The sequence below is a fragment of the Xyrauchen texanus genome, chromosome 17, assembly GCF_025860055.1.
Source record: "Xyrauchen texanus isolate HMW12.3.18 chromosome 17, RBS_HiC_50CHRs, whole genome shotgun sequence".
Taxonomy (NCBI): domain Eukaryota; kingdom Metazoa; phylum Chordata; class Actinopteri; order Cypriniformes; family Catostomidae; genus Xyrauchen; species Xyrauchen texanus.
The window spans coordinates 33,772,973-33,792,238 of record NC_068292.1 but is presented as its reverse complement, the minus strand read 5'-3'; the positions used below and the strand labels follow the sequence as shown (position 1 = coordinate 33,792,238).

General features: G+C 38.4%; 1 protein-coding gene across 2 annotated transcripts in view; it reads left to right on the top strand.

Moving 5' to 3' along the window:
- The window catches only part of LOC127657740 (phosphatidylinositol 4-kinase beta), a 29,323-nt gene extending 10,282 nt beyond the window's left edge, over window positions 1–19,041 (top strand). The window contains exons 3-12 of one of the 2 annotated variants that reach the window (XM_052146614.1): window positions 9,307–9,351; window positions 10,660–10,887; window positions 12,031–12,258; window positions 12,355–12,464; window positions 12,557–12,661; window positions 12,784–12,907; window positions 14,428–14,693; window positions 14,800–14,932; window positions 15,031–15,151; window positions 17,172–19,041. In XM_052146614.1, coding sequence (XP_052002574.1) covers window positions 9,307–9,351; window positions 10,660–10,887; window positions 12,031–12,258; window positions 12,355–12,464; window positions 12,557–12,661; window positions 12,784–12,907; window positions 14,428–14,693; window positions 14,800–14,932; window positions 15,031–15,151; window positions 17,172–17,353 — 1,542 coding nt within the window. In that variant the 3' untranslated portion in view covers window positions 17,354–19,041. The remainder of the gene's footprint in view (window positions 1–9,306; window positions 9,352–10,659; window positions 10,888–12,030; window positions 12,259–12,354; window positions 12,465–12,556; window positions 12,662–12,783; window positions 12,908–14,427; window positions 14,694–14,799; window positions 14,933–15,030; window positions 15,152–17,171) is intronic. The other variant, XM_052146615.1, reaches the window with a different exon arrangement.
- Window positions 19,042–19,266: the final 225 nt, after the last annotated feature.

Genomic DNA, 19,266 nt, shown 5'->3' with positions numbered 1-19,266 from the left:
GTTAGTATTTCTCTGTAATGTAGAACAATGTTAGCAATGTTACATATAATATTATTTCTCAGTCCTGGAACTCAAACCATTTTCCACTGCCACCCCACCAGTATAATAAGTAATTAAATTAATATCATAAACGTGCGACTAGTCGACTAGTAATCATTCATTTAATCCATTAGTCGACTAGTTGCACGTTTATGATATAAAAAAAAATCTTTGGTTGGGAGCAGCCTTAGATTTTGCTTTTATGGAAAGAAATTGGTACTTCTATTCACCAAAAAGGGATTCAACTGATCACAATGTATAGTCAGGACATTAATAATGTAAACAGTTACTATTACAATTTGAAAAAACATTTCATAACTTCTTATACTACTTCAAAGTGTTCCACATGCAGCAATGGCAGCTTTGCAGATCCTTGGCATTCTACCTGTCAGTTTTTCCAGATACTCGGGTCACATTTCACTTCACGCTTCCTGTAGCACTTGCCATAGATGTGGCTGTCTTGTCGGGCACTTCTCACGCACCTTACAGTCTAGCTGATCCCACAAATGCTCAATGGGGTTAAGATCTATAACACTCTTTTCCAATTATCTGTTGTCCAATATCTGTGTTTCTTTGCCCACTCTAACCTTTTCTTTTTGTTTTTCTGTTTCAAAAGTGGCTTTTCTTTGCAATTCTTCCCATAAGACTTGCTCTCCTGAGCGTTCTCTTTACTGTTGTACATGAAACTGGTGCTGAGCAGGTAAATTCAATGAGGACATGTGAGGCATCTGTTTCTCAAACTAGAGAGACTGATTATCCTCTTGTTTAGTTGGACATCTGGCCTTCCACATCTCTTTTTGTTCTTGTTAGAGCCAGTTGTCCTTTGTCTTTGAAGACTGTAGTGTACACCTTTGTATGAAATCTTCAGTTTTTTGGTGATTTCAAGTATTGTATAGCCTTCATTACTCAAAACAATGATTGACTGACGAGTTGACCTTAAGACATGCCAGTCTATTGCATACTGTGGCAACTCAAAAACAAAGACAATGTTAAGCTTAATTTAAAGAACTAAATAGCTTTCATCTGTGTTTGATATAATTTTCTAGTACCAAATTAACAGTTTTGCATGATTACTCAAGGATAAGGTGTTGGAGTGATAGCTGCTGGAAATGGTGCCTGTCTAGATTTGATGAAAATGACTTTTTTCAAATAGTGATGGTGCGGTTTTTATATCAGTACTATACTTTGTGATCAGTTGAATGCCACTTTGGTGAATTAAAGTGGCAATTTACTTCCGAAACAGCAAAATCTGTACATTATTCCAAACTTTTGGCTGCCTGTATGTACAAATAGAAATCAGTTATATACAGATGCATGGCAGAAGAGATAGGGTATGTTGGATAAATATAAATAGACTAAGCAGGGCTCCAGACTGCGACTAAAATGCTCACAAATGCGACCAAAAATAATTGATTTAGACATTCATTTAAAATCTAGTCGCCATTGGCGACAGTCAGGGGTGTTCATATTCATATGCGGTTTCATCAGACATCATCTTGTGAGTTATTGGATAAACCTTTAGAGTGCACACAACCAGTGTCTCACACACTGCACGCAACGACAAACGCAGCGAAGAGAGAGTCGAACAAATTACTCTTGAACCGGATCTTTTTCATGAATCACCTGAAAAGAACTGAAGGTTTGAACTCAGGAGCTCAGGTTAGCAGTTTGAATCAGATTCACTTTCTCAGCGAATCAGCCATCAGTGAATACACAACTGGGTGTGCAGACATTTCAAAATAAGAGACCCATATGTATTTCAGGCTTCTTGATAATTAAAGATCAAGCTTTTGACTCAACTATTACACAAGGCAAAAACATGAATTGTTACTCAAGAAGACAACACACTAATATATGCATATTATACTTTCTATAAATATCTGTAATGTAAATTCTGAAGGGCAGTATTAAATAAAACAAATATTTTACCATAAATGTGTATAAATTATAAAAGGGGTGTGAACATTTCTGAGACAAAAGGGAATTTTAAACTTATCTTCTCAACTCTACATATATATATATATATATATATATATATATATATATATATATATATATATATTTGTTTATTAAATATCTGATTAATGGGTTATCAGCTGTCTTCCTGTCTTTCTCCATTTTTCTTCCCAATTTGGATTTCCCAATGCACTCTAAGTCCTTGTGGTGGCATAGTGACTCGCCTCAATCCGGGTGGCGGAGGACGAATCTCAGTGCCTCCTTGTCTGACGTCAATCCGTGCTTCTTGTTAAGTGGCTTTTTGAGTGTGTTACCGCGGAGAGTGTGTGTTGAGGCTCATGCTATACACAGTGGCTTCCACGCACAACTCACCACGTGTCCCACAGAGAGCGAGAACCACATTATAGCGACCATGAGGAGGTTAACGCAACGTGACCCTACCCACCCAATTGGTTGCTTAGGAAGCCTGACTGGAGTCACTCAGCATGCCCTGAATTCGAACTTGAAACTCCAGGTATGGTAGTCAACCTATTTACTTGCTGAGCTACCCAGCATTTCTATCTTGTATCTGAACAGCAATCTAAATCAGAATCAGCTTTATTGCCAGGTATGTGTACACAGACAAAGAATTTGACTCAGGATTGTACATTGCTCACGATATGCTTACTCATACAAAAATACACACAAATATACACACTATGAACAAAAACAATATAGACATATTGACAAATAGTGCAGTGATCAGAGTGCAAAGGATGCAGGAGTAAAATTATTATTATCATTATTATGTATATGTCGGAGGTGGATTTGATATACAGGTACACATACATGCATACATGTACACAGTGCGATGAAGCATAGTGCAAAGGATGCTGGAATAAATCGTATGAGTATTTGGTGCAGGAGTTGTGAATTGAGGTAGGCTCATCGTCATCCTGGATGAGGCCGATGACAGTAGTGTCGTCTACATACTTCAGAAGCTTGACAGAGGGGTCCTTGGCGGTGCAGTCATTTGTATACAGGGAGAAGAGTAGTGGGGAGAGAACACATTGGGGCAGTGGTGGCTCAGCATTTGAGGTTCTGGTTCTGACCAGAAGGTCGGGGGTTCAAGCCCCAGCACCTCCAAGATGCCACTGTTAAGGTCCTTGATCCTATCTGCTCCTGGGGTGCCGTATCATGGCTGACCCTGCACTCTGACCCCAGCTTAGCTAGGATGTGTGAAAACAAATACATTTCACTGTATATATGCAATGTATTTTATGTTCATTTGCACAGTCATGCTAATAATCCTCTGGGCCAAACATCATGCCACTAACAAATCACCTCTCCTGCTGCTAATATGTGGCACACTGACAGCATTGTGGTTCAGAACAACAGGATTAGTTTAGAGGTTAGTGTGGTAGACTGATTGGATCCTGTTTGTACCAAACATTAGTTTGTCATTCCTTTATTAAAGAGATAGATCACCCAAAAGTGGAAATTCTGTCTCACCATCTGTTCCTTGATAATATACTCACTCGCTGTTCCAAACCCATATGACTTTCCTTATTCTGTGGAGCACAAAAGCATATGTTGAGCTGAATGTTAGCATCAAACACCTTTCACTTTCATTGTAAGGAAAAAAGATGCAAGTAAATGGTGAATTCTGTCTAGCATCTCCTATTGTTTTGGAAGAATAAAAAGTCATACTGGTTTGGGACGACATTAGTGTAAGTAAATTATGACAATTGTAATTTTTGGGTGAATTATTCTGAGATTTTCCAGTATATTCTTGTCATTTGCCAATGAATGAACTAATTTTTTCAGATTTAGAGTATTGATTGACCAATGTGAGGTTTCAGTGTTTGCTGATATTTAAGGAGCAGGGTGGCAGATATAATTCCACTATATAAATATATAATTCAATTATAGCAACATAATTGTTCACAATTGTCTTGCACAAAATAGCAGAAGTTAAACACTATTAGTTATTACTTAATATTTAGTTATTTAATCATTATATACTCAGATTTAATAAAGTACATGAAATGTCCATTATTGACAAACTCTTGGTACATTTTTCTAGCTGTTACAGTTAGAAACTGTTACAAAGTCAAATACTCACTTCTGTTAACTGGCTAAATGGGCATAATTATAGACAGTTATATGTTAATAATCTCAAAATAGCCAAAAATCGGCCTGGGTTGGGAACCGGGAATACTGGAACCGTATGATTTTCATGACCTTTGGTTCCGATAATGGGTTTTCAAGCATTTTTCCACTAATGCTGATGGAACACTGTATGCATATTTCTTAATTAATTCTCAAAAGTAATAAATGAATCATTAATGGAACCGTTAAGAAACTTGAATTGTTTAACTCCTTACGATTCCCATCCCTAGTCGATATATATCAGTCTATCACTGATATATTGTAGCAGCTTACTACTGTCTTTTCACCAGCCTAATTGGAAACATACAGTCTATTGACCATTATAGTGGCAGCTTATGTAATATCCTACCATGGATCAAGTTCTATCGAGATGTGTAAATTCAGAGCTCCCTTCAGATTTGTGATGGGTTTAGTTTTTTCTCTATTTTAACCTCACTACACAGCACACCCCGCATCTCCTCTCACACAGTACATGTTTGTTCTGATATTCAGTCATGTGCACATGATAATTTGCCTTTCTATTTTCTGTCCCTGCAACATACTTGCCTTCCCCTCCTTCTACTAAATGTGATATTGGTGCAGTTTGTGCTGCTATGGCAACAGTGGTTTTGCCTTTCGCATGGCAGTGATTTGGGAATTGATGAATGGAGGAAAGATCAGCGATTATGAAATGTGTTGCTCCCCACCATTTACAAACTGTAAAAATAGCTTATTTTAAGAGCTGAAGTTATTCTGTTAGCATAGAAATGTCACTTTATCTTCACCTGTCATATCCACATTGTGAAGCAGTGTAGGTGTCTAATGCGAGCTGCAATAAGCCTAAACAAATATTGTCAGCATAGTGCACCCATAAATTAAAATGATGTCATTTACTCACCCTCATGTTGTTCCAGACCTTAAAGAACATGAAAAACACATGCCTCAGTCAATATTCACTTTTATTGCATCTTTCTGAATTATCCTTTTAAAAATAACTATTAGTTTGAAATAAACTTGTGCTGTATTGGGAATGAATGTGCTTTTAAAGTAAAGTATTTATTTGGATGTTAGTATTTATTTGGTTGCCTCTTGCTCAGTCCTCTCTTAGTGGGGACAGGTGGCAAGCCTTATCTTCTATCCTACGTATGCTGCTCTGATAAGTAAATCAGACCTACTGTCAACAGCAGTGATTTATTTGCACATTTAGCCATGATTGTTGTGGTTTTTCAACCTAATCATGCAAATATTTCAGGCTAAGGTGTTTGCTTTGCTCAAACACTGGAAATGTATTCTAGAAAGAAGTCTTATCTTGTCCCTCTTTCAGAAAGCTTTCGAAGCTAGAGGTTTTGTCTGAGTTTGCCACAAGAGGAAGTCCACTGTGCATGTAATCAGGAGGAATTTGGACCCTTGCTTGCCTGGCTTTGAGGACTGACAACTCTTTCAGTCCTATCAAGCCAAGGTTTTATCGTTCCGCTAGTACACATGGAAATTAAATGGCAGTCATCATAAGCACTGGTGCAATATTAAACACAAGATTGTTGTACAATTTATTTACCCATGCAAAATCACCTTCACATTGCTAGGTTGTTGTGGGTGGTTGTCAGGACGTTGCTCTGAGGGCACTTGGATGTTCTGCATCGACCAAAACAATGACGTAACGTACATGGAGACAACATGATTCACCGGCATCATGCTAACAGATGAGGTAGCATAATTAAAATTACACAGTTATGATTGTTTTACTACAAACTTTCAAGTCTAGTGGTTTTTATTGTTGTTCAACCTATACAGTTAGTACAGTACACAGCGAAACGAGACTACGTTCCTCAACATAGGACAAACACAGAACCACATGAGACTACACAGACTGAATATGATTTCTACTTAAAGTGCACGTGCAAACGTGTGCAAAAGTACGGGAGAGTACAATACATTACTAAAAGGAACAGGACAATAGGCAGAGTAAGAGACAGTTCAGCGCCGACCAGTACAAATTTGTAATGGAGTAGTGCAAAAAGATGACACTTTCTAAAATGCTAAATGTAAACATAACATACTATGAAATAGTGTTCTATGGACATAGCAGTTATTTAGGTATAAAGTGTCAATTAATTAAAGTGCAACTCTGGACATGTGCAAAAGTTGGATTGTGTGTGCGTGTGCGTGCGTGCGTGTCAGTCCAGTCCCTGAGTATTGAGGAGTCTGATGGCTTGGGGGAAGAAGCTGTTACACAGTCTGGTCTCAGTTACTGAGGAGAGGGCGCCCGTTTCGGTATCTCCTCCCGCCCAAATAAAAAGAGGGAAAAAAAGTTTCTCCTGAGCACAGCGTTCATGACACTTCATCGGCGAATGTCATTTTTATTTCCCGATGGCCGATGGCAGTTAACGAGGCAAATATCGCCCGTTACCGATGTTCAGCCGATGCATCGGTGCATCCCTAATATTAACAATGACATTAACCTGAGTTTCAATATAAAGAGATGATCGTTGAAAGTTACAAAGCAAGGTAACTTGCAATTCATCAGCGTTAGCAGGCAGTATCAAGTTAGCTAAAATTACACCGATCAATCCTTATGGCACTATATTTCACATGCTTTGCAGTTATGTAAGCTTACCTGTCAAATAAGAAGAATGCCAATTCAGGATTGGTTTTGATCCCCAAAACCGAATGAAGGTCCCTCCAGGAATCAAATGCCCTGCCTATGTTCGCTCCAGTTTTCGCTCAACCATGATCACGTTAACGCTTAGCCAGACAGGATATTTGGCTTACTCTGAGTTTGTGTAGGGGTCGGTGTTATGCTGGAATCCGGACGTTTGCTGGATTCCATCTCTAAGATAACGTTACCTAGTGTTGCAGACTGTCTGTTGATGCTGTTGAATAGTGGAAGACAAGCTACTGTCTGAGGCAAGGCACTCTGGAGCATCTATAAACGTCACATCCTTTGGATTTTCCCGGTAAAAGCGACCCACTCCCTTCACATGACAATCTGTCTACAGGCTTTAAAAGGCCACCTAGGAAGTCTGGGAAGGGCTCATTTTTAAGTTGCGTTATAAGCCGTTGACAAAAAGGCGAATATTACATAAAAAAATGTTACATATTGCACCTTTAATATTCTGGTCCGTTGATATATTTCGAGTCCCTCCTTCAATTGATTTCTTTGGGATATTTTTTCCACCCAATCTATCTAAGAAAAATTCAATCACTTAGAAAAATAACAGCTGCTCACCTCAACAAGCCGTAAAATTTGAGGTGTCAGTCATGTCCTTACCATAAAGGAGGGATTGGACAGTATGACCACCACATCTTATCACTTAGGAGTGGTGGTGGTTTAGTGGTCTAAGCACATAACTTGTAATCTGGTAATCAGAAGGACGTTGGTTCAAGCCCCACAGCCACCACCATTGTGTCCTTGAGCAAGGCACTTAACTCCAGATTGCTCCAGGGGGATTGTCCCTGTAATAAGTGCACTGTAAGTCGCTTGGGATAAAAGCGTCTGCCAAATGCATAAATGTAAATGTTATCAAGACTAAAGTTTAAAGTGACCAAGTGATGTGCAAGTGAACATGACAGCTGTTTGACACTCCCAGAGTTTGACACTCCCAGTCTGACTGCTAATAGACACTCCCTGAGAATTATTACATGACAAATGTTACAAGGCCCCTATGAATGGTTGAGTGCAATCCAGACAAGTGAAATGTAAATTATATTCATTAAAGTGGCCAACATAAATTTGTAATCATATAAGTGCAGATCCGTCAGGTGGGTGGCTGTCAACGGGGTGTTCATTAGTCATATAGTGTGGGGGAAGAAAGCTTTTATGGTTTTGATGTCTTTGATGCCAGACAGATCTCCCAGTGAAATCGGAAACAGTAGGTTGACTTTTATTTAGCTAAAATCGGTCTATGCATACCAAAATTCGAAACACTGCCCCCAGTGGCCAAAGCGGTAAGTGTTGTTGGCCATATGGGCACTGAGATTATTATATATATATATATATATATATATATATATATATATATATATATATATATATATATATATATATATATATATATATATATATATATATATGAATTATATATATATATATATATATATATATAATAGAGTTATTGAACGTAGGAGTGCTTTATTATAATATCTGTGTTATCCTTTGCTTCGTGTCATGCCTAACAACACCCGTCCACCATCTTAAAATCACTCTTAAACTTGGTCTCTCATGGCTTATTGCTTAAGGGTCTAGCAGGAAATAATCTGTGTTGTTGTTGTATTCTTGGCCTCTTAATTCTTCCTGTCTGTTTAGTGATCAGGAACACGATCTGTGCCATGTGAGTAAAGGGATGATTAATTCATGCAGTCTGGACTAGTGAATATACTGTATAGTGCCGATGGTACAATGTGTGTTTATGTGCCTCATGTTAATTCTCTCCAGCCCAGACACCACTCATTTTATAATAAGATATATATATAATGTAGTATTTCCATTTTCACCTCAATGTAATATACAGTGCCCCAAGAACTATTTGGACCACACTTTTGATACTACTAATTTCAGTGCAGTAGATGATAAAAGCAAGTGGCATCTGCAAACACATGATGCTTTAACGTTTACCAAGATATAGATGTTTTCATTGTTGAACTTATAACTTTGAAGCTTGTCGCATGCATTATCATGCCTTTATTCTTTTCATCCAATGGTTGTGGTAAAAGGGGGATGGGGGATTATTAAATTATAAATAAAAAAAATTATGGCCAATGTTGTAAATATTTATTCTCTGATAAGGCTTTATTGTCTGTCTTCCAAATCATGACAGATTTATGTTAATAAGTAGATAAGAAAACGAATCCACCAGGGAGCCATGGCCTTGACAGAGTATGTGTGTATATATATTTGTGTGTATGATTGTGTTCCTGTATGTCCTGTAATCCTTCAGCTTGTCCCCACCACCAGTCGTGGTGTATTACATGAGTTCGATCAGAGCAGCTCTCAGAGATAAGACCCAGTTGCCTTCAGCAGCCTGAGATAAACATGACATAGTGAATTCTGCAGGCCTGCAGAGTCACGGCCAGGTCCTGCTGCTCAAACAGATGGAAGGAGTGTAACCTTGAAATGTGTTTTTGTCTTGCTCTGTCCCCCCACTGTTCTCTTGCTCTAACCCCTCCTCCCCTTACTTTTCCCAGGATCTGAGCTCCAGCTCTGACAGTCTCGAACTCGAGGCTGGTACAGTAAGTCTCTCACCGCCTAATAACGCTCCTCTGTGCATAGTGGGATGATGGCTGTGTCTGTTTGCAGGCGGGGTTGACTCCACAGATTCCTTCAAATGTGTGCCTTCAAGATTTGCAATCATGCTATCACTGTAAAATGTACATGTTAAATACTATTCATGTTCAATACTTTTAATAAATGAATTAAAATAATTGTTCAATCTGAGTAATAAGGTTGTTTCCTATAGAATTGAATCGGCATCAACTTGTATTTTTTATGATAACATATAGTATTTAACTAAGCCAAGAATCAAATCAGTCAGATGATGCAAGCAAAACAGAAGAATGTATTGTAGTGGAGCATTTTGCCCTCAAATGTTTAATTTTGGGGCAAAGAACATGGGATCTGTGCTTTTATTGCTTGGAAAAAAGTAAGAGGACATCAGCGTGTACCCTATTTGTGGAAGGAGTGATCAATGGAACAATATCTGTGAACTGATGGCATGCTTGCAAACATGTTCTTTGTGTGTTTTTGTTAGTTTTCTCTTATTAATGGGATGTGTTATTTTTCTCTCATGATTTAATAAAGTGTAAAAGTGTATAACAATTTTTGAGCCGTTGACTCAGTTTGTGTTGGGTTCTGTGTACAATCTGGGTTCTTTGATCAAGACTTTTGTTTTCCTTCCAGAAACTTTGTAACATACTTGGGAAAGCAGTTCTCTGAAAAATATTTTAATTTGGCAGAATGGATTCTTTCAATGGGTGTGTTGGGTGTTGTTTTACATACTACCAAAAGAATAAAAGGACTAAACGGTATCCTACCTAGGTTCTTGAAGAGTGGGAACCATGGTAACCGTTGGTCGCACATGTGGAGGAGTTTGATGAGTCTTTCTCCACATTTTCTTGTCTTTGGATGACCTCATGTATTTGTGTTAATACTTTTTCCTCATTTCAGGTGATGCTATTCATTCATGACTCACTTGCTCTACCCTGTGGTCAACTGTTGCTAAAAGCACTCACACCATTTCTTTTTGTTATTCACTGAGTTTAGAATGCTGTGCTGATCATGCATGCAGATATTTAGTTTTGAGCACTGCTCCTTGTATTCTTGTGCTGAATAATAAAAACTGTCATAGGCTTGTATAATAACTCACACATCCATAGAAATTCAGTGACCACTTTTATTTGTTAGAATAATCCCTTCGCAAATGGTATGTCCATTTTTATTTTTTTAAAGCAAAGCTACTTTCGGCCTCTACAAGTTTTATTTACGGTTCAAATCAATTCTTCTTTCTTTTCTTCTATCTCTTTCCTTTCCCTCTTGTCCAGCCTGTGCGTTTGACTCCTCAGCGGGAGTTCATCAAATCTCTGATGGGGATTGGGAAGAGACTGGCCACTCTGCCCACTAAAGAACAGAAGACTCAGAGGCTCATCTCCGAGTTGTCTCTTCTCAACCACAAACTGCCTGCCCGGGTCTGGCTGCCCACAGCGGCCTTTGATCACCACGTAGTCCGTGTGCCCCACACACAGGCCGTTGTGCTCAACTCAAAGGATAAGGTGAGGTTCCATGTCCATTTGGATTTTTTTATTTTACATATCAATGTTAGAGAACAAATTCTTTTTTGTTTTTAATTTTGAAAAATGTTAAACAAAGAAAGGTTATGACGTTAAATTAAGAAGTAATAATTAGGATTCTGTTCTAGGTCACTCGTCAATTTAATCAAATTTGACTTTTACCTTTTTTATTTTGTTAACATTTAAACACACAAGACGCTCTTTGAAACATTCTCAAACCATGCTGGGATAACATGGATCTTTAGCTTTTGAAAAAACTTACCATGCCATCTCGAGTGCATGCAGTCATTGAAGTGAAAATGGGACATACTAAATTCTGAAATGTAAACAAATTTTCAATTAATCTTTAACTCAAATTGTTATGCTGATAATATAATTTGTCATTATTATGATTTTTTTTTTTATAAAATTAGATATTAATGCAAAAAAGAAGCATTTTATTAGTGATCTCAGACTTTGACTCCACTGTATGTTTAACTTTTGGCCATGATAAGTTAAACCTAGACCCTGTTTACACTGACCTGGTATGTGTTTCGGGTGATCAACGTTAAATACAGGTGTGTATATAGGGTGTAAAACGATTTGTAATCAGATAAAAAAAAAAAAAACACATATGGAGGTAGTCAAAAACGCATTGGCCCACATCGCATTTTAGGTGTAAATGCTATCTGGACAAAATGTGTGACAGCAGTGAAGCACCTCCCCTCCCAACCAACTTAAAAGTTTCAACTTTGCCAGTTATGAGCAGCTTTAAAAGAAAATAACTGTCAGATCTGAAAATGTATGAAAAAGCAAATGTATATACTTGCTCGAGAACTTCACAGATCTTTTCAGTGTGTCTGAGATCAATATGCAGGGACACAGATAAGAAGCACCCTCAGCAAATTCAGGTACTCCAGTAAGATAATGTAGAATTCTGGTCGAGATGTTGCGTTTTTGCTTAGATCAAATGTCAACTGCTTCTGCTTATTTTTGCTTTCTTTGTCTTTTATGATTTTTTGGCCTTTGTTATCATTCAGTAGCACACTGACATAGTGATTGATGTGATTGGATCAACCGAGACCCATCTTAATACCAGGTATGAGCGGGGACTTTGTTAAACTGCATTTTTTTGTGATTGTTCAGGCACCATACTTAATCTATGTAGAAGTTCTGGAATGCGAAAACTTTGAGATGTCGAGTGTGCCTGTGAGGATCCCGGAAACACGGATCCGCAGCACACGGTCTGTAGAGAATCTTCCAGATTGTGGCATCACACCTGACCAGCGTGCCAGCAGCTTCTCCACAGTTCCCAATTATGACAATGATGATGAGGCATGGTCTGTAGATGACATTGGAGAGCTACAGGTGGAGGTACTTGGAAAGAGCAAATAGTCAAGCTGACATCTAATAATTTTCTTTGTATTTGACTTCTGAGAACTGACCTGTACCTTTTTTTTCCTCTTCAAGTTTCCAGAGATCCACACCAACAGCTGTGATAACATCTCCCAGTTCTCTGTAGATAGCATCACCAGCCAGGAGAGCAAGGAGCCTATTTTTATTGCAGCTGGAGACATCAGGTATACTTGGAGCCTGTTAAACAAACACATCTTTGGCTGCAAACAGTACAAAAAACAATAGTAATTGAACAATGTTAATTCCACTATTTTAGACGACGTCTGTCTGAGCAGCTTGCCCACACCCCCACCACATTTAAGAAGGACCCAGAGGATCCCTCCGCTGTAGCCTTAAAGGAGCCGTGGCAGGAGAAAATGAGGTACTTGTTACCTACGTTAAAGATATTTTTTCACCAGTGTTTGTTTCCTCAATTAATTATTTGATCTTTGATTAGTCTTTTAAACTTTTTTACGTATTTTTCTCTCATGTGCTGTTCTGTAGACGAATCAGGGAGGGCTCCCCCTATGGTCACCTGCCCAACTGGCGTCTACTTTCTGTTATTGTGAAATGTGGTGATGACCTGAGACAGGAGCTTCTTGCCTACCAAGTGCTGAAACAATTGCAGGTTGGCTGTCGATCAAATTTGTCCATCAGATCATGTATCAATCAACTAACAATATTTTGAAATGAGTAATTCTGAATTTAGTTATATCAAAACATCTTTGCTGGAACAGAGGAGTTGGGTGGTTTTGTAATTGCTGAAATAGATTTGTGCTATATAACTATACACCAATCAGCCACAACATAAAACCACCTGCCTAATATTGTGTAGGTCCCCCTCGTTTCGCCAAAACAGTGCCAGCCCTGAGATGATATTCTTCTCACCAAAATTGTACTGAGTGGTTAACATTTTTACCGTAGACTTTGTCAGTTCGAACCAATCTAGCCATTCTCGATTGACCTATCTCTTCAGCAAGGCATTTCCATCCACATAACTGCTGCTAACTGAATGTTTTTTGTTTCTGGTACCATTCGGAGTAAATTCTAGAGACTGTTGTGTGTGAAAATCCCAGGAGATCAGAGTTACAGAAATACTCAAACCAGCCCATCTGGCACAGAAGAACTCAAACCAGCATGTCTGGCACCAACAATCATCCATGCGATTATCTAATCAGCCAATCGTGTGGCAGCAGTGCTGTGCATAAAATCATGTAGACTAGGTGGAGGGTGTGGCCGGGCCGTGATGATGCACGGCTGGCGCTGAATCAGATGATCAGCAGGGGAGAGCAAGATAAAGGGGCCAGAGCATCAGTTCGAGAGAGAGATGCACGTGGCCTCGTTGCCGTTGATGAGAGAGGTCAACAGAGAGTGGCCAGACTTGTTCGAACTGACAAAGTCTACGGTAACTCAGATAACCATTCTGTACAATTGTGGTGAGAAGAATGGCATCTCAGAATGCTATTCTGATATGTAAGTTGGCGCAGTTTTGGCAGCACGAGGGGAACTACACAATATTAGGCAGGTGGTTTTAATGTTGTGGCTGATCATTGTATATTAATGTTGCATTTTTTTTTTATGATATACAGTACTGTGCAAAAGTCTTGGGCACATAAGATGCTTCACAAAAACATTTGTTTTAAGATGTTTATTTATATTTTCAGCTTTAGTGTGAAAATAGGAAATATACATTTTAGACTCTAATAGAAATACTTTAGAATAGAAAAACAGGGAGCCCTGCAACAGATGACATGGTCCCCACAGAACCCCCACTGAATACGGAGTTAGTCTGAGATTACATAAAGAGACAGAAGCAATTGAGATAGCCAAAATAGATAGAAGAAATGTGGCAAATTCTTCAAGAAGCTTGGAACATCCTATCTGCCAACAACCAAGAAAAACTGTGTCCAGGTGTACCTTGGAGAATTGGTGCTGTTTTGAAAGCAAAAGTGGTCACACCAAATGTTGGTTTAGCTTTTCGTTATGTTTAATGGACTTTGTATCACGTTAATTGATAAATGAAAACAATTTATGCCATTATTTTTGAAGACTTTTTTTGTAAACAAAATGTGTACTTTTGGATTTTATTATTATTACTCATGCATTGCTTCTAAACTTGATCATCTCACCATCTTTGTTGTCTTCTAGATTATCTGGGAGCAAGAGCGGGTTCCCTTGTGGATTAAGCCTTACAAGATCCTGGTCATCTCTTCAGACAGTGGCATGATTGAGCCGGTGGTCAATGCTGTGTCCATTCACCAAGTGAAGAAACAGAGCCAGCTCTTGTTGCTCGATTACTTCCGGCAGGAGCATGGCAACTACACTACAGAGGCCTTCCTTACAGCTCAGCGCAACTTTGTCCAGAGCTGTGCTGGCTACTGCCTCATCTGCTATCTGCTGCAGGTGAAGGACAGGTGAGAGGGACCTGCAGACTTCAGGCAGTAAAATCATGCTTGAATTGTGTCAGAAGCTAAGTTATTTTGGTTTAGTATAAATTTATTTTGTTTTCTCCTTTTTAAGGCACAATGGAAATATCCTGCTGGACTCTGAGGGCCACATCATTCACATTGACTTTGGCTTCATCCTTTCTAGCTCTCCACGAAACCTGGGCTTTGAGACGTCTGCCTTCAAACTAACCAGTGAATTTGTTGATGTAAATACAGAGATGTTCATTTTCGATGTAGCCATAAGATGAGAATTAATTGTATCTAATTTGTGGACAAATTTGTCATTGTTGAAATTTGCTCCAAGGTAATGGGAGGTTTGGATGGAGACATGTTCAACTATTACAAGATGCTTATGCTCCAAGGCCTCATTGCTGCACGCAAGCACATGGAGAAGGTTATCCAGATTGTAGAAATCATGCACCAAGGTATTGTTTATCTTGAAAGTCTCTTTTGTATGAAAGTCCAAAGGCGTGTTCACACTGACATCGATTTGCAGCTACAAAGCATCCCAATATCAGAAATGTTCAATGAGAATTGCCAATTTGATGTTTTTCACATTGTCGATGTGATGTGGGAGAGTCCAGTGACGTGATGACAACCAATTAGATTTATGACATTGGATCACATATTATCTGTCTCCAAAGAGAAACTGTAGTCAAGTGTAGGCAGGATGGAGAACTTAACGTTACTGTGAGCGATTACACTTTTCTGCATATGTTGTCTCTGCCCATATATGATAATTATAAAAAATGATCCCTTGAAAACCAGTTCATAAATTGTCAGTATTTCAAGTGAATTTGTTTCATGCATTGATAAATAAATATCTTGTTTTCTATATAATGTATTATCCACTGCTACAATTCTTATCCAAAGACTCTCTCTTTAGAATGTGAATTTTTAGTGGCAAGGACTCTATTTATTGTCCAAATAGAGTGACAAATTTGTACTGCCAATCAAATTAGTACATCTAATTTGTGATCAGATTTTTAGAAACTATGGGCAATTATGCAACCCACCAATAATGTGAGGGCATCAAACCGTATGAACGCCTACTAGGGATGTGCATGGTAAACGTTTGCAATGTTCGGATAATCGCGAAAGATCAGTTATTTCGTTATTTGTCGGGAGTCAGTTATAAAGAATGTTTATCGCAATGCATATGCATCAAACTCTAATCGATATAGCAAGGAATAAAGTGGCAATGTGAGAAATACATTTCACAATGCATACATCTTCAAATGATAAAATCACTTGCATTAAAGTTGAACAAAAATAATCAATTTTCTTTTAACTGTATTCTTAACCAGCAGAAAATATGCAATTTAAGTGCCAAACCTGACATGTGCTCTGACATGTGCTCTGCATTCACTCCCTCACATATCTGTGAGGGAGTGAATGCTAGTATTGTCATGTATGTGGATTAGCATATTCTGGATGCTTTAATTTAAAAAAATAAAATAAAATGGTTTAGCATTGAACTTGTCGAATTATTGTACGTAAGTATTTGCACACCAGAGCAAAAATGAATAACCATTGGCTTTTATTCAATGCTGAAACCTTGCTGGTTGTAAAACAATCTGGAATCATATGTAACAGTTACATTAAGTCCTCTTTGCAACCTGAAATTCTTCAAAAATGTGAATATTTGTGACATCATCTGTGCTATAATATCCAAATGCAGGGCATCAAATGAAATGGAATGCTTGTGTCTTGAGATACGTTTATAAAAACTGACGTTTTGTTTTTTTTTTTACTTGACACTGCGTTTAAACAATGCATCGCTCCTGCGTTAGGTGCTGAAAAAACAGAAATGTGGCGCAGCGGTCAGACATCTGGCCAGCTTGTGTTTACATCGAAAACTATTTGCAAATCATTGCAGATGCACACAAAATGCATGAGACAGCCTCTAACTCGTCCTATACTTGAAAAACTGACCCAAACCAGGCCCGAAACCTTACGGTTTGTCGGGCTCGGGTCAAGAATCAGACATCTATTGCACATTTAGAATCACCCAATAGTGATTTTGGTAATCAAATGAAGCTGTGTTGAATGGATAACCGAGTGTCGACTATCCGTGCACATCCCTAATGCCTGCTATGACCAACAATACATCCACTTGGTGAAATTAATCACTGTCAGTGTGAACAAGACATGGAAAGTCAGGGGATTATGCTTGTAGTGGGACAACTTTACCTTTACCCATATTTTTCAGTGTATTTTACATTTACATTTATGCATTTGGCAGACGCTTTTATCCAAAGCGACTTACAGTGCAATTATTACAGGGACAATCCCCCCGGGACAACCTGGAGTTAAGTGCCTTGCTCAAGGACACAATGGTGGTGGCTGTGGGGTTAGAACATGTGACCTTCTGATTAACAGCCCTGTGCTTTAGCCACCAGGCCACCACCACTCCTTTTACAGAATCATACTTGTATTCTGCAGGTTCTCAGCTACCCTGCTTTCACGGATCCAGCACTATCCGTAACCTGAAGGAGCGTTTCCACATGAACCTGACGGAGGAGCAGCTGCAGGTGTTGGTTGAACAGATGGTAGATGGTTCCATGCGTTCCATCACTACCAAGCTGTACGATGGGTTCCAGTATCTCACCAATGGCATCATGTGAACAACGGCGGAAGCATCCAGGCCAGGGTGCACATGGACTAGAGCGCTAGAACTGAAAAAAGGCTGCACCACTTTAAAAAACCACTCCCAACACCCACCTCCCATGACCCCATCAGACTGATTAGCTTTCTTTATGTATTTTTTTTACCCAGACTGAAGAGGTCTTGAGCTGTGAAGTAACTGTTTGTCTTTTCCCAACAGCCTTTCCTCATGCTTATACCCTTCCCACTTTTTTTTGTTTTATTGTGTTGTTTTTCTCTGGATGTCCCTTTTAATTTTATCCAGCTTTCCAGTGCCTCATTTAAACACTAGGCTAGGCTGCTCCGTGAATACTTGCTTTTACTCTCACCTGTGTACTCTGACTTCATCACAACCCAGCGTTTTTTTTTGTTGCTATACCTCTAATGCAGTTTACCTTGGATAAATCAATTACAGGTAACGTTCAGAATTCAACATGCATGTACGATGCACTCTCAGCTGAAGTGTTATGATGAAAAAAGATTTTGTATCTACAGAAGCCTGTAAATTGCATTGAGTAATGAGGGATTTGGGTGGTTAAACATTGCTGCGTTGTCTAGCCTTGTCAAGTCAGTGTTACATTAATTGTTTTCTAAGAGAACATCAAGTCACTCACAAATTATGTGCTGCACAATTAAGAGAACCATTAAGCAATTAAACCTATTTGCTTAAAGGGCTCTGTTTTTATCCTTTAAACTGCCCTGATTTAATAGGGTTGATGAAGCTGTTTAATTGGATGTGGAAGTGTTAAACTTCCAAACACCAAAGACAGACCAGTGACTTAACCAATCAAATGGGAGTTTTTCAATCTGGTCAATTTAATCTTCAACTGATACAGAAACTGATATCAAATAATTTGGAACGTTTTTAAATATCCTGGTTTATTTTCTAGGTCAAATACGTATTGAAAATGTAAAACTATTTTGGCTTTCCAAAGGCCTGATGTTGGCAATTCCAAATGTTGCTGACTGAAAATATAAACTGCTGGACTGAGAGACGTGAACATTATTTATTGCTTAATATACGTACATGACATGTTTGTTGATTTCAATTTATTTTAAGTTATAATCCAAGTTGTGCTAGTTTGTGCAGCTAACATGAATTTATAATGTGCTTTTCTTACTGCTATCCTCAAACTGAGGTGGGCAGCCATGTGCAAATGTGTGACTGAGCCACTGGAGTTTTTTTTGGATTGACAATTGTCTGCTGCTCAGATGTTAGCAGGAAACGTGGAAAGGGCTACAAAAAAGTGGGAGATATCAAAATATTAATTCTTTGTTTTATTAATTCATGCACAGGTATAAAATTCCCTGCCTAAAATTCTAGTTTGTTTTATTTTATTCTTGTGGGGCGTGTTGAGCCTTGTCTTATTTCCCTGTGACACCAATGCTATTTATCCACCTCTTAATAGTTTTAGTTAATCAATGAAAGCCCCGACTTCCTTTCATTTGTTTGCCTGTGTAAGGGCAATTTAAGATATGTATGTTTTCAATGGCTTATCTTTCTCTTTACTATTTTATACTTTGTTTCAACATTCAAACTCTTTTTCTTTCCTTTGAAACTTGTAAAACGGACCAGCTCTTGAGATCGTGTGAATAACCTTCCTTATGAATGTTCCTTTGTATAATAAAGTAAATGTACTTGTTCCACACATTGTGTTTTAAGAAATGTAGTATTTTTTTTGGCCAAATGTTGTGAACCATTTCATTTTTTCCACCATATTGAACATTTTATGTGAATATTTTACCACACATGCAGTTATGTTTTTAAGTTTAGTGTATATTAAAGAGGACATCCTTTGTGGAATCCTCAAGAATTAGCAAAGTAACTAACCATAGTTTACACCAAAATACCTACGCTTACTACAGTTCTTTCTGTTTTAAAATCATAATAAAT